We start from the raw sequence: 15,287 nt of genomic DNA on the forward strand, positions 1-15,287 counted from the left end.
ATGAGCTAAAATCTTTCATGACCAAAGTACTTACAGAAGTATTTCTTTCCCTTTTAAAATAAAAAATTAGATGAAAGTTAACCCTGCATCCCTTTTACTCTGAAGTAACCCATGTTAGGGAGACAATATTTAGTCTGAACCTACTCATCACCTGCTTGAATAATCCTGCAGTTTAGCAATACGATGCAACGTAAGTACTCACTGCATATCCAAATGAGACGAAAGTATTACAGACAAGGAAAGTTCCCCATAGTCTCGCAAACATGCAGTACTAGTAAAGCTTTATATGCTGATCTGAAATCAATCCTAGTACTTTATGCCTTTGAACAGCAGTCGGAAAGGGAAAATTTAATAGAGAAAGGGGATACGGACATCTTTATGATGGGCACTGTCGATCCTGAACGCGTGAGAAAATGTTAGTAAGCTGTTACGCATTACATGCAACCTCTCAGAGAATTCAAAACAATAAATCCTTGTATAGTGTTACTTGCGTACACCTTCTCCCCCCAAAATCCGGTTCGATATGAAAGGCAACTGATTATTAAGTGTAGGAGAATTTTTTAAAAAACAAGTACACTTTCTGCCATTTCGGTCTCCAATACAGAAAAGAATGAAGGATATTTTGCTGAGAACAATTTTCTAAGACACATTCCAGAAACGGCAAGAGGGTCAATAGACACACTGTCTTCTGGGTTTACACAGACAAAAAATGCAGCTCCTCAAGGCTGTTATGGTGGGAGTGATATGAATAACTGAAAAGGGCAGAAAAAAGCTTTGGCTGCTATTCAGCTGATCCGCACTAAGTGGAACAGTTCAACTTCTCAGCAGTCGCTCTTGTCCAGAACGGCAGAGTTTCCAGTCAAAACTTTGGTGTAGTTTGCTTTCTTCTTTCTTTTCTCCCATTCCCCCCCCCCCCTTGTTTTTTTAAACCCAGACAGCATGTGAGATGCATCACTGCCAGGCCACTGCCTGCCAAAATAGATCCGTCTTTGGTAAATCCAAGATCAGACTAAAAGGCAAACACAAAAAATCACCCCTGCCCCCCTTCAACTACCCAACCCCTTCAAAATAACTTAATGATAAAGGCAGACTCAGAAACACTTCACCAATTTCAGGAATGCTTTCAATTGCTCACAGATTTTTCAGCTGCGGGCTCTGGTCCTCCCTCCGCGGCCAGCCTCACATAGCCGCGCGCTGTTACCAGCGGGCACCGTCACCAGCAGCGGCGGGGCGCCTCTTGGTAGCAGCAACACTGGCAGCGTTTGCAGAATCATTAATAACAGTGGGAATTCTGCCATGGGCTTCGAAACAGGGCCAGGATTTCAGGCTTTGATTTACATAGCCTCCAAATCAAGCTCCATTGTTTACTATTTTACAATAACCAGTTTGGTCTCTCTGAACTGGCAAGCAGAAAAAGGTTTTGAAATTTGCTTTCCTGAAAGCAAGAAGGTAGAATGGGGGGTGCAAAATAACGGGGGGGGGGGGGGGAGAGAGAGGAAAAAATCCTTACTTTTAACATTAGAAGAGGGGAGGGGGAAAAAAAATATCTGAGAATCTGTGGATTCATCCTTTGGCTGAATATAATATACAACTGAGCAAACCACTGACAAGGGATGGAAAGTCTTCATCACCAGATCTCAGGAATTGTTATCTAGTGCAGCTGCATTCCACATAATTCTGCCAGACTACAGAAGCGCACGCTAATAAGAGATACACCAAAGCAACAGAACACCACTGAAGCTCTAACAAGAAAGATGGACCGAATTAACGGAGCTGGGACAGGAACACAGTAAGCACCCTGCACAAGGCTCTAGCACAGCTCTTGAATTGCTCTGGTCCCATCTGCACTACTGAAAAAACAAAAATCATATTACAACAAGGACTCACCTAACTGTGTCAGTCCTATACTCATAGGACCACTCCTGCAGCATGGCTAAAGGAACAGTTGCTTGCTGATTAATGGAGTCCGACAGCTAGAGGTTACTTGAAATTTTACATAAGGGAATGAGCCCCAGACTTCGGTTGCCTGGCTTTAGACTTCAGTTCTGCCGCAGACTCCCCTGCACAAATTGGAGCATTGTATTTCCCGGTCATAAAACAAGTGTATCGCTTTTTCTTTTCTATCACATGCAACCAATCGCCTCAATTCGGTCTGGAAAGCGTTCAGAGCAGTCTAAATGTTGTGTAAGAGAAGGACCATCACATAAGAATTAAGAACAGCAGCCAGTGTCACGGCAATGTGCGCCAGAGAAGCACCTCTCAGCACGCTGCTCCAAGGCCCCAGTGAAGTAACTGTGCCTGGAATCCAAAAGTTTGCCTCCCTGCGCTGCCGCTCTCGTGTCACGAATACTAAATATCCAGACTCTCTGGGTGACCAAACTGCAAATCCCTGCTAACATCCAGTAGCTTGCCACACAGCTCGGAGAAACGCAGTTCCACAAGGATACCTAACAAAAGGTTATTACGGAAGAACGAGGTGTTCACGGTGGGTGGAAGGCTATGTAGACTTGAGGGAGGAGGTAACAAGAAAAGATATATTCGGAGCAGTGGCCAACAACGTTTAAATGATTTCTGGAGATGTGTTTAGTTGTACTAACATAAGCAATTAAATTCTGCGGTGTATAAATGTAAGTATTGAATATAAATAATGGAAATTATTTCAGGACTGTATAATAGATGGCTTAGCTCATACTTTGAATACTGGGCACAGTTCTAGTCATCTCTCTCCAAGAAAGAATTTACAAACACAGCCAATGCAGAATGGCTAGTCAGGGTTGAAGAAAGTTACCAGTATGAATTTGCCAGCCTTAAACCCCAGCTTTATGCGTACAATACATTCACTTAAACCGAACAACTTACAAACAATAAACTAAATTCTGAGGTCTCTGCTTTATTTTCCCTTAGTTCTTAAACAGGTAAAGATATCTCTTCTCATATTTTGACAGAATGACTATAAACAAGCTTTCCAACTGTATAGCATAAACTAATTGCTTTACATTAGCCAAGAAGGCTGGTTACATTACACTTCTGATTCAAACTGCAGTTGATCCTTAGTTCAGAAGCAGCTCTTAAGCCTCCCCTTCACACCCCCTTTCCCTCCCTAACTTGTTTGCTCCTTTAGCAACCTGCTTCCCAACAGAGTTTTTTTGTTAGGAAACTCAGTCAGATTGCTATGTGGAGCATTACTGCAGAGAGGAAATGTGAGTTCAGATGGGATTTCCTTATCTCACCCTAAAACTGGCTGCGGCTTCTGTTCATCGATCTCTTAACACCAAACACAGTGTATGCACGGGATACATACAGATACTTATTAAGTTTTCCAGCCACTCCTGCTGCAGTCATTAACTCTATTGACGAGAAATCAAACCTCCTAAATTAGTCATGATTCCAAAAGGGAAACAGCTGCTATGCAGGGTGTCACAGACAGCAGGTTGTAAACAAGGCTTACTCTTTCAGAAATGCAAATGACTGTCCTGAGGGACTCCCTGCGTTCACACACTACCTCATCCATCAGGAAGGAAGCAGTTCAGGATGGAGACTGGGGTCTGCATAACCCAGAGAAATAATGTTACTGTGAATCTATGGCCTTAAATCATGTTACCAAGAACCTGAATTGATGGGAAATTTGACCCGCGTCACAAGCAAAGACACTGAAGGGTTTAGCTAGCTCCATCTGTGGAGCAAAAGAAAAGCAGCTGCCTAATTGAAGTATGTAAAACTGACCGCCACGCAGAGAGCGTGGCAAATCTTATGCAATATCTAACTCTCGAATAAGAAATGCACAGGCCAGGCCCTCCTGCACTACGTTCAGGACTGAGCCTTACGCACCTTGCCTCCATATTTCACTGAGGCGCTGCTGCTGCACTTTTCTAAATTCACAGCAGCGTATAACAAAAGCAAAGCCTCTGGAACTACTCGCTGCAGTAAGCATTCGCCATATTAATGACACAAACACTGCACAGCTTGTCCACCTTCTAACATCACCTTTGCCTGGCACTACATTCTCCAAAATGCTGAGAAGTTCATTATGCCAGTAGGTGCCTCAAGGTGGGCAGGAGAAGGAGGAGATCCAACAAGCCCCACTGCCACAGGGCAGATGACTCAGCATCTCCCGAAAAATTAGGCCCATTTAGTAGTTATGGTCTGCAGAAGGCAGGCACCCACAATCTCAGGTTATGCTGTAGAGTTTCCTGCTGACAGTCTTAATTAACTAAAACCTCAGTGATGCACGATGCAACAACAGAGCACGGAGCTGGAGATGTTCCTCTATGGTTTGCCTGTGGGGTTTCGGTGGTGCACGCTGCATCCGGCTCCGTTGTGACTTGGCTGCTGTGCCGACGAAGCATGCTGTAAACGCTGTGTGCAGGGCAGTGCTGAAACACAGATCAGAGATTTCTCCAGAGCCCAAGTAAAAATAGCTTAGTGCACCCTTCATTGTAAGGCTGTGTAAATTCTTAATGAAGAGATTTGCGTCCTGCAGCGCAGCAGCCGACAGGCTGGAAAAGCAGTTTACCACTTGACAGCATAACTGCACTTGCACAGGCAGGAAGATCAGCTTATTCCAAGAATCTTTCTAAGTAGCAGTATTTCTACATCTATGTTCAGTAAGACTTTGCCAGGGATTCAGCTCATGACTCCCCACGGCAATGTAGTGGACGTGTCTCCTCTGGGTAAGGAGGGAGATACAGACTCTTTACGCTGCTTTGCAATTGATGGTGAGCACCCAGGGAACGCGGCGTAAGAAAAGAGAAGAGAAAATGAAACTTCAAGTGTGAAACGTCAGTATCTCTCTGTAGTTATATTTACAGACTAGAAAATTAATGTCATGGTGATCATTGTATTATGAGGTTTTATGCCTTTATGCAAATCTTAAGCTATTCTGGGACTCCAAAGATCTTGGATATGGCAGACAAACTGATCTGAAAGTTGCAGAGCACTGGGGAAAGCTCCTACAGATTTCAATAAACTTGAGATTACTTCTATTTCCCCCAGTTTCTCCACTCCAAAAACCAAACCAAACCAACCAAACAAAAAAAGGCCAGTACCTCTAAAACTCCTAAGTATCTCAGAGTCAGCACAGGAATAGAACTGTCAACTTTTTCATTTGTTTGTTTTTAGATATAACATAGGATTGGGCAGAGAAGAGAGGAAGGAATGGAATGATAATTCTGTAATAATAATAATTTTGGATATAAGCTTGGATAATTTTGGCATAATTTTGATTTCAAACTGACTTGCAACAAGCTCAAGCAGCTGTAAGTACGTAAGAAAACAAATCCAGTAGGAAAACCCCACTGCCCCAGAAAAGATCTCTGAATGTCACAGGATATGAATAAAATCTTAATACAAGCTCGTCCTTTCTGGGTGTGGGTTCAAGTCAGTCAAAAACCCACAGCAAAACAAAATGCCCACCCCATGTTTTTAGCAGCGCCAGAAGCTTCTTGACTTAATGAGAATTAAGGTCAAAATTGCATATTTGTCTTTCTAAATCTACCACTACTAAACTACTTTCTAAATCCACATCACGTTTACATTAATCTCAAAACCACTCAAGGTGGAAGCCTCCTAACATAACAGGAACAAAAATCAGAATCAGGTGATGAACCCTGACTTCAGGGCGGCAGTTCTGGGAACTCATGCACAGCTCGTTTTTCACTGCTGAAAGCTGAAGTTGTTTGCTGCCTAAATTATCACCTAGGATGCCAACATACGACCGTGCTCCTCTTCAGCAAAGGGACAGATCCTGCCTGACACCGAGTACCTCAAACTGCTGTCCTCCCCCTCAACTGCTGTGCAAATCAAGAGGCAAAGCATTCGCCCCTTCCCATGGCTGGCCTCAGCCACTTCCTCCTTAAAAACAGATTCTGAAAAGTCTACTTTGAAAACAAACCTTTAGAAAAGCCAGCTGATTTTTTTTTTTTTTTTTTTTTACTGCAAGAAGTCTGCAGAGGCACCACTGGGTACCACGTTACCCCATAAAGATGTCAGCTTTTTAGCGATTGCAGCTCTGAAGTGAAGGAACAAACAATAAAGCGCTTCCTTATATGTACACCGGCTCTGCGCTGGTGACAGAGACCATTTCCCCAAATGGTCAAAAAACTGAAGCAGCTCCACTGTGGTTTTCGAAAGAGAAATGCTTTAAGGCACACGTCCCACTGCAATCCAAATGAAGCTAAAGCTTACAGTGATACCTACAAGACTTCCCGGTATCAGCATGCTGCACCATTTACTTGGTTTATAAGGATATTTTCACAGCGCAGCTTTCTGCAACACCGTAAGCTTCGTACCCTGACTTTGCTAAACTGAACTGACAAAACCTTTGTGCCAAACCGCGCTTTGTGTTGACACTTAAACATTTCTCTGCAAATGTCGGCTGCTGGTAATTTAGAGGCTCGGTGCAAACACGGGAAGGGAGCCCAGAGCCACTCTCCTTTGGCTCCTGCATAAAGACCCTGACCATTGCAGAGACTGAACACAGCCTTTTGCTCTATGTTCCTACCACCAAAAAAGGAGATGATAGCAAAGAAAGCTAAACACCCTGCTCGCTCTGAGATCAACTCTCAGACTGACCCGCTGCAAAGACGATCGAGCCCATCCTGGCCGCAAAAGTGGCACAGAAGGCAGATACCCTCTGCGCATCAAACCTGAGCTGGTCCTACAGAAGGAGTTTGGACCTAGGTGCAAGATACCCATACTTGTGCCCATAGGGCACATCCAGCCCTGCCTCTAAGCGCACACCTGAGGGCCTTTGCGAAACAATCCTGGAGAAATAAGGAGGAAAGTAACTCTCTAATTTGCTTCCCTGCCACTGTTCTGGTTACTCAATCCTAGCAAATGGCAATACCAAGAGTTATCCCTTAGGCAAGGCCACGTTAAGCGCTGGTAGCTGGCAGCTCTGTCACAGAGTTTTCCTGCTGCCGTTGTCAAAGGCTGCAACGACTGAAAGATTGAGAGATGAGAGCGTTTCAGAGCCTCATACAGCTTAGCATTAGGTGCATTAGGGAACTGCAGCTATATATTCTTTTGATTGCATGTGTCATTGTGATCACTGCAGAACTTTAATTCCATTACTCTATAATGCATGATGCAAAAAATAGCTCTAGTGTCTGCTCATATTTGCAGGTACAAGTTAAAGTAGCCAAGGTGTCAATCTCAAGCCAAAGAAATGAGGGCGACCGATCCCATTGCTTGAAGAGCACCTTGTTCTGCCAAAGTGAATAGCATTGGCTCTGAACACAGCCAAATTGTCCGTTTTCCTGGCCAGACAGATTTTTTGGGAGCTTTTAGGAGTAGGAGTGCAGCAGCCAAGCCATAAGGGGCAAGAGAAATCAGAACCACTGCAATAGAAGGAAGAGGTAAAAATCATCGTAAAAAGTCATCCTATTGCTTCATCTGAAGCCGAGCAGCCTCTGAGCCGGCGAGAGCGGCCCCCACCAGCAGCACTCGGTTAAACAAGATCCTATTTTGCGCTTGGCAGTTATGTCAGAGCGGCCCCAGTCACACGGGCGGAGGGAAGCAAAGAAAGGGCATTATTCACAGCCTGACATGGATGAACCCGGTTTAAACACATGCACTTGGAAAACACTGTTCTCTCTGTTCAGTAATATTATTTCACATTCCACTCATTTTGATAACCTTTTCCTTCTCCATCTACCCCGCTGACTGACTGGAAAGTCGACTAATGCCTTCTCCTGAGACTAGCCAACACACATAACTGCAACAGATTTTTTTTTTTTTCTTTCAAGATACCACTAAGACTCGTTTTGCAATAAATAGCTTACAAATATATACAATAAAAAGCTAGAGAAATTTAGAAGGGAAGCCCCTCTCTGCTTCACTTTCCAGGGAAAGACCACCAGGGTAGGGATTGCTTCCCAGAATTTACCTAACACTATCAGATTGATAGAGCATCAATACATAGCCTGTCACTCTGACCAGAAAAGGCCAGCCTTCGAAAGGGATGTAGAAGTAAGGCGCTTCAGCTCTCTATTTCAAATAGTAAGTCATGTCTCTCTATCCCTTTGACATGGCCTCAGCTTTGAAAAAAATCTAGGGCAAGTCCTAATTTTATCTATGAAAAAAAAAAAGTGTATTCTGAAATCACTTTATACAGATAAAGCAGCGATGATCCTCCTCCGTCAGAAAAACCCACATGTGGTGTTACATCTTTAACAGTCCTGTACATGCATTCATCTGTAAAGCGCCCTGGCAAATCCAGAAGGCAACAAAGGATCAAATCTGCATGGTGAATTTACAACTAATAGCCAAGCAAATTACAAGACCACAGAGGTATTTTTCCCTTTGATATGCAATAGCCCTTTGGGGAAATTTCCTGAGCTTCTTTTTATTTACTGTCCTCATTTCTAATAGCATGCTTGATGCTATCTGCTACGCAACCTCCATGATGCTCAGCATACTAGAAACATCTTAAGATTCCATAGATGTAAAGAAAAATTTGTATTTGATTGCTTCCCAGGACTGAATTAACTGAGAATAGAATGAAGCTGACCTCTTGAGAAGCAAAAGCTACATTTTACAAGGGCTATCTTGGACTAGAAAAGATTCTTTACCTATAATTCAGTTTCCTTTCCTGTCCCCGCAACAAAATGTTTGGTGTATTTTAAGCTTCAGTTTCCCCACCCCCCTCCCCCTTGCCTTTTTTTGTTTGTTGTCTTTTTTTTTTGTCTGTTTGTTTTTTTTTTTAAAGAAACAAACCTTTTCAAATGTTCTGGCTATTTTCTATCTATATGAATCAAACTCAGGGAAGACAAAACTGCCCTTACACACTGTAATACAGTGTTTCTGATCTACGTTACTGCATCTTCTGAGCAGATGTGTAACACCAAAAAGAGAAGCAATTTAAACACGTCTTCTCCCTCTCCATTGCTTCCTTAAGTTACAGGTACATCACTGGACTTGGACATTTAAACTTTAAACATCTTTCTGCACATCCAATTTTGAATCAAACTAAAGAGAGAAAATATTTCAAGGCGGATATGCTGAAACAGAAATGTGTGTTTAAAATTAAGCATCAGTTCAAAAGCTTCACTGAATGGGGATCAATCTATAAAAGCCAGAAATGATTCTGCAACCAGACAGCAACTGAGAAATAAAAATAAAAGCTATGTGCCATCTGTGACAAGCGGGGATTCCAGGAGTCTGTATGACATGAAGAGTTGTCCTGCTGTAAACCTAGGACCATGAACAACAATCCTGGTAGTTCTTCATTGCAACCAATGACATTGGGACACCTTCAAAGTGTTGCCCAAAAGCCAGGAAGTTTAATTCTACCTGGATCACAGAGCGACCAGCAACGCGTAGTAACTGCAAGCACTCCTCAGGGAGCCCTCACAAGCTGGACTGTCACAGAATCAAGAGTGTTAGTTAGAACTGATTTTGCATAAGCTCATTTAGAGCCATGTCAGTTATGTTAAACTCCGATATCGCCTTACTGAAGAGAACTGACTTTATCTGTTTAGAATTTTTATGCAAATACAGGTCTCTGTAGAGATCTCCCTATTTTTAATTAACCTATGGACTGATTGAAGCGAGGCATTGAGCCTCAGAGGGTTTATCCCACCAGCAGGACTGAGGAACCAAACCTCTCACATCCATGTTTACAGTCTCTCCACCCTCTGGCTTACCTTCTCAACATCTGCTTTTGTAACGTTGATGTCAGCATCCATTTTCTCAAAATACTGCTGTGCTCTATCAGCTTCTTTGCAATCACGTTCAAACCGCCTTTTACTCTGAAAAGGAAAAATAGAAGCCTTCATTATGGGAAAGAAACACGATATCAAAATCTACCTAAAATCAATACCTGCCCCTAAACTGATTTGCTGCCACAACTGTCAGATTTTAGGACTCGCTTGTTCACATTGGAATACATTTCCATATTAAAGAACTTCAGAAAACAAAGTTACCAGAAGCACATTTTTTGTTCCGTTCTTCAGGCTGCTTGATTCCACCAACATCACTAGTATTTCAGTATTTTTCCTTGTTAGCATCTCTTCTGCTCTTGTAGACCAAATCACTCCCTCATTTGTACAATGCACAACAAGGGAGTTATAAGATTCATACATTTGCAAGTAGGACTTTTGGTTACCAATGTCCCCTTTCTTTATCCTCTCCTCTACTTACGCTCTCACTTTTCATTCATCACATGAACGACAATTCCGATGTATTTACTTTTGAGAAACAGCACCTTACTCAAGAGATGGCCCCATTCAATTTATTCACGCAGTATGAAGCTATTCAGCTTACAGTGGAATATCTGAATAGGACCCTTAGGGACTCTGCGTTCCCAGCAATGCTTAGCACACTTTTCAAGTCATATCAAATGAAATTTTACTCATGATAGACACAGATCCCACAGAAAGCCAAATGTACTATTAAAACAGACCTTTTCGTGTGTACCAGTGTATTTAAGACAGCAGAGTTTTTAAAAAAATCCCATTTCTACAGCTTTTATCCATACACCCTTCTTTTTCCAAATATAATGTTTGGAACCATCTCTAGGAAAACAATATAAAGATGACTTAAATGTCACATCTGAGGAAGCTTCCACTTACTGCTTCGAGTTGTTTCCAGCACGTTTCAATATGTTGTTGTGCCTTCCTGCCATCATGGAAGTGCTGTTTAGAAAAAGAAAAGAGAAAAAGAAAACATTTTGAACAACAAAAGAACAAACAGTCAATTATGCTCAAGGAGTTCCAGGAAAAAAAAAAAAAAAAAAAAAAAACAACACACAAACAAAAAAACCCCAACAACCAGAAATGATTCTGACAGCTGTGTTCTGCAACACTGGTAAATTGAGCAGGTGTATGATGACTAGCTAATGTCTTAGCAGGCTGCAGATGTATATTTGCATCAATTATAGTAGTTAGTTAGACTAATCCCTTTAGCAATTCTACCTTGTATTGTTCACTGTATCTCATAATTATTGGTTTCCCAGACCACAAAATCTGAAGCACTTTTATCTGAAGAGTATTTCTTTGGTTACTGACTGAACGCGAGCTCTAAATTAAAATTTCTCTCTACATGGAGTTTACCAAGATGCCCTTGATTGGCACATTCTAACAACGGATGTTTGTCCTGATTTTCATTCAGACTCAACATAAAACCCTCTTCTTCCTAGTTACTGGCTGCATGTGCGAGGCCAGCTGTTCGTTTCTCTTGAGAGGTATCAATTCTTTGGGTCCCTCCAAAAACCCTCCTCTCCCACACGCTGGGTGCGTGCGTGCACACACTAAGGCGTTACAGAAGTTTTAAATACGAGATGTCAACTGCATACTAAATGACAAGAACTTCTCCTGACATGCCTTTTGGAGAAAGGCTCTTCATTGCAGTTGGTTTAAATAATCGTTCCTAACCCTTACACAATGCTCTTCATCAGAGAATTTAATATGCTTTAGCTATTTACCCCCTCTATCTTCCACATGCTTCGCTTTTCCTCAGGATAAGCAATCCCTTCAAGATCACTGCGTACGTCAATGACCCAGCTCTAAACAGGGATGTTAACGCAGCCCCCAGCTGACCGCCAGAACAGGCTACCCCCCCCCCCCCCCAACCACCTTGTAAAATAAATAATACAGGAAACTACACATAGGAAGAGAGATGCCTTTCTGCTGCATTATTTACTAGCAATTAGGATGTCTTACTCAAATACAGGCATGATTTCACACAGTAAACTTGAAAAATAAAGGTCTGACATTGCCAGATAGTCCCACTGCAACTCACTAGAATTCATGCATTCTCAGGCCCGCACATCATCAGACATTAGATATATCTTGAGCAACATGGCATCAGCAGTCTGTTAGGGCAGAAAAGCTCCAACTTCAGAACAGTAGCCTGCCACAAACTGCCAAAGTTAGAAAAATGTGCCTGCAAGCACTGCATAATTTGGCAGCTACTTGGTTTCCTGCACCTTCCACTAAAAAGCAACTGCTATTTTCCTCTGTCAGAGGCAGGTTTCTGGAGCAAACGTGCTAGTGGCATTTCCTAGCTGCCTTTCTGCCTCCACCAGTCACATCAGTAAAAAGCCCAAAACCGCAATGCTCTGTCACGCCATGTCCAATAGACTTGTATTGCCTTAAAAATCACAATAACCTTCAATTTGTCTGCGAGAACAGACCACCGCCACACTATCCCGAGTGCTCTGGGTACTACTGCCTGTAGTCCCAAACACCGGCTGTTAAGGAGGGGTGCTCACCTATGGTTGAACATAGGGGCATTCTATAGGTTCAACTTTCTGGATAGTATTTATCTCTGCACAAAAACTCTCAAAGCAGAGAAGAGGCACAAATGTCAGGAATGCTTTTAATCCTGGGCATGGTGCTCAGCTCCTGTCTCGACTCCTGCCTGCCGAGGGGGGAGAGCATGCAGCAGCCAGGCCATCTGGCACTGCTGCGGCTGGGGAGAGACGCCTTTTGCCACCAACCCTGATGGCGCTGGTGCAGTCCAGACCCCTGCCTACCATACCAGGCTTCTCCAAAAACTCAGTCGCCACATTATGACATTAAAAAAACCCAGACGTAGCTGTAAGAGTGCTGGGGCGGTGGGGAAAGACTCCAAGTTGATTTTGGTTCCTTCTGTAGCTCCCCATTTCCTTTCGACTCTGCGTGTGACAGATCCTGCATCTTCCTTGCCAGGGGGCTTTGTAACGCTCCTCATTTCAGGCTTGCTTTTGTACTTAAGAGTTTAGGAAAACAGTCCCAAGGAGCAACAAAAACAGTCCCAAGGAACAACTGTAATTTAACACTACATTTTTCAACATTTTGCTAACGAGCACGGAATTCATGAAAATCTTTTAACAGTGAAGCTGCAAGTAAAATTACTTGGCTGTCCTCATACCGCGCTTCCCGCCTGCACCAGCCTTCGTTTGCCTGCTCCCCTCTCCGCTGGCTCCGACTCTGCCGGGGGGTACGAAGGGCCTTGGTTTGGGAGCAGCTGGCCGGCACGAAACCTAACGCTGCCACCGACCCACAAACCTCAGGCAAACAACGCGCCAGGTTAATTTAACAGAACACAATGGTACATAGGGGCTGAAGGATGAACTTGGATTCAAAAGTATAACAGATAACAGGACTACCCTGAGCTCCTATTTTTAAACCACTTTGTAGTTAATCACTAATGTAATTTTCATTTTGCACAAGCCATCCCTGTCATTTCCAAATCTGTCTTCTCTGTAAAATAAACTCTACAAGCTGCTGGAAGTACATCTGAGAGAAGCAGTAAGCCTGAGCATCACGGCTGCATCTTGTTCAGATTTTGCCATATTTTGCCCTTTTTTTTTTACAGAAACGGAGCACTGAGATGTAAAATGGGTGTTACCGAGCATTATTAAATAGTGAAACTGAGGAACTGATGTCAAGTTACATCGCATTTTGGAGATTTCAGTGCAATATTGCCTTTTTTCATTCAACGATTTTCTAAATATATTTATAACCCCCAATTCATGTTGTGTTATCGCATATATATCCTTGTTATGAGAGAGAAAGCTACACACGATAATAGATGTAATATGTATTGAGAGCACTTCTGCTTTTGCAAATCTTTTGCCCTCAGAGGATGATTTCTGCCTTTCGAAAATTCATTTTTATATAAAGCAACGAAGCGGGACCTTCCAACTGTCTATGTGTCTTCATTGCCCCCATTTTACGGGTAAGCAAATCGAGACAGTATGGTTAGCGATCGGCTCCAAGTCATACAGGAAGCCCCCAGTTTCCTCAAACCCTGTACGATCTTCAACTTCCGCAAACTCCTTTCCTTTCCTTTCCAAACTTCTTAAACAGCAAGGGCCTTGTAGCTTTCCCTCCCCCCCCAAAAAAAAATTTAGCAAAAATAACTTTAAGATCAACTCTTCCTTGACAAGGTTTCGAGATACAAGTTCTAATTTAAAGAAATTTTTTTGTTAATCAAATGAAATAATTGGTTATTCTACACCTGATGATTTAGCAAATGGGAACATCACAAATGATTTAGCAAATCATATGGAAAACTACCGTTCTTAATCAGTCACCCAGATTTCAGCAGCACACAGTGATGAATTTGGAGTAGTTCATACAATATAGAATATTACTTCCCCCGCCCAAATGCCCAAACTAATGCACCCTAATCAGGCTTTCTATTTAAAAAAAAACAGATTACGAGCAAGATACCGAATTAATGAATCACACTTCAAGCGTAGCAGTAAGACATTTGCAGGAGCAGTGTTGGTTGTTCATATGCCATGATTTCCCCCAGACATTTCGGCCATATCCACAGCATTTGAAGCACACATTAAAAACAGGATAAGTGAAAGTTTTGGTTTTATTAGCGTTCATTACTCGCTCGATCTCCCTAAATCACCTTTTAATCTATACTTTGGAGTCTTAGGGTAGCAATCACCATGCCAACTTTAACATTTCCCTGAAAAATATTTTATCCGAGCATTAGACCTACTAAATAGCTTCAAACATAGCAGCATTACCGCAACTCAAACCATCCTGGCTACATGACCACAACTCTCCTTTTTCCCTGCGTGTTAAAGCACAATGCAGGTAGGATGTCCCGGGGCGCTCCGAACGATCCCTAACTGGCCATGTTTTGACTGGACATCTCCATCCATTCTGCGCTCACAGGCTAAGACCCAATAATCTAGGTTTTAGGTGATCTCGCTAGAGTTGTTAAGACTTGAGAGATTTTCAGCACAGTATTAAATTGCTTATACGAAGACTGTGCATTAGATCGACTTCTTAAAAAGGATTCATGATATTCTAAAAACTCTCAGCTCGAGGAATACTCAGCTACAGTAAAGGAAGAAGAGTTTTAGGAAAAGCAAGAAATCCACCTAAAGACACACTGTGCGCATGAGTTTTTTCCTTTGTAAATTAAGCCATACCAATCAGCGTGCTCTCCTCATCGCCATGCTGACTGCGTTTGTGACAGCTGGGGAGAAATCCTGGCTGCTGCGCAATCAAAGACAAAACTCTCATTGACTTTTGTTAGGCTCAGATTTCACCCATGTTGATCAAAACACTGGGAGCAGCGAGCGAGCTACCTACAATACAGCGCCTGTTACTGCCAACGCTAGGACAATAAGGAGCAGTGGGATATTTTTGCAAAACTTTCTTGGTATGCAAGAGGGTTTACACAGCCACACAGCTCACACAGCAGACAACAAAAGCTCGGTAGAAGATGCCTCTTATCTTCTTTCTGACCTTTTGAGAGGAGCAATAGAAAAGCAAGATGTAGTTAAAAGCATCTTATGACAACTGGGCTGCTTATGCTGTATCAAAAACTGACCA

The 15,287-nt window shown here is 42.6% G+C and overlaps 1 protein-coding gene across 36 annotated transcripts in view; it reads right to left on the bottom strand.

Moving 5' to 3' along the window:
• The window catches only part of FNBP1 (formin binding protein 1), a 109,249-nt gene that overhangs the window by 40,063 nt on the left and 53,899 nt on the right, over positions 1-15,287 (bottom strand). For all 36 annotated transcript variants that reach the window (XM_087752473.1, XM_087752500.1, XM_087752499.1 and 33 more), the window contains 2 exons: positions 10,572-10,634; positions 9,645-9,749 (listed from right to left, as the gene is read on the bottom strand). In XM_087752473.1, coding sequence (XP_087608599.1) covers positions 9,645-9,749; positions 10,572-10,634 — 168 coding nt within the window. The remainder of the gene's footprint in view (positions 1-9,644; positions 9,750-10,571; positions 10,635-15,287) is intronic.

Source organism: Nipponia nippon, unplaced genomic scaffold (genome assembly GCF_047370975.1).
Source record: "Nipponia nippon isolate SJK-2023a ecotype South Korea unplaced genomic scaffold, ASM4737097v1 scaffold_16, whole genome shotgun sequence".
Classification (NCBI taxonomy): domain Eukaryota; kingdom Metazoa; phylum Chordata; class Aves; order Pelecaniformes; family Threskiornithidae; genus Nipponia; species Nipponia nippon.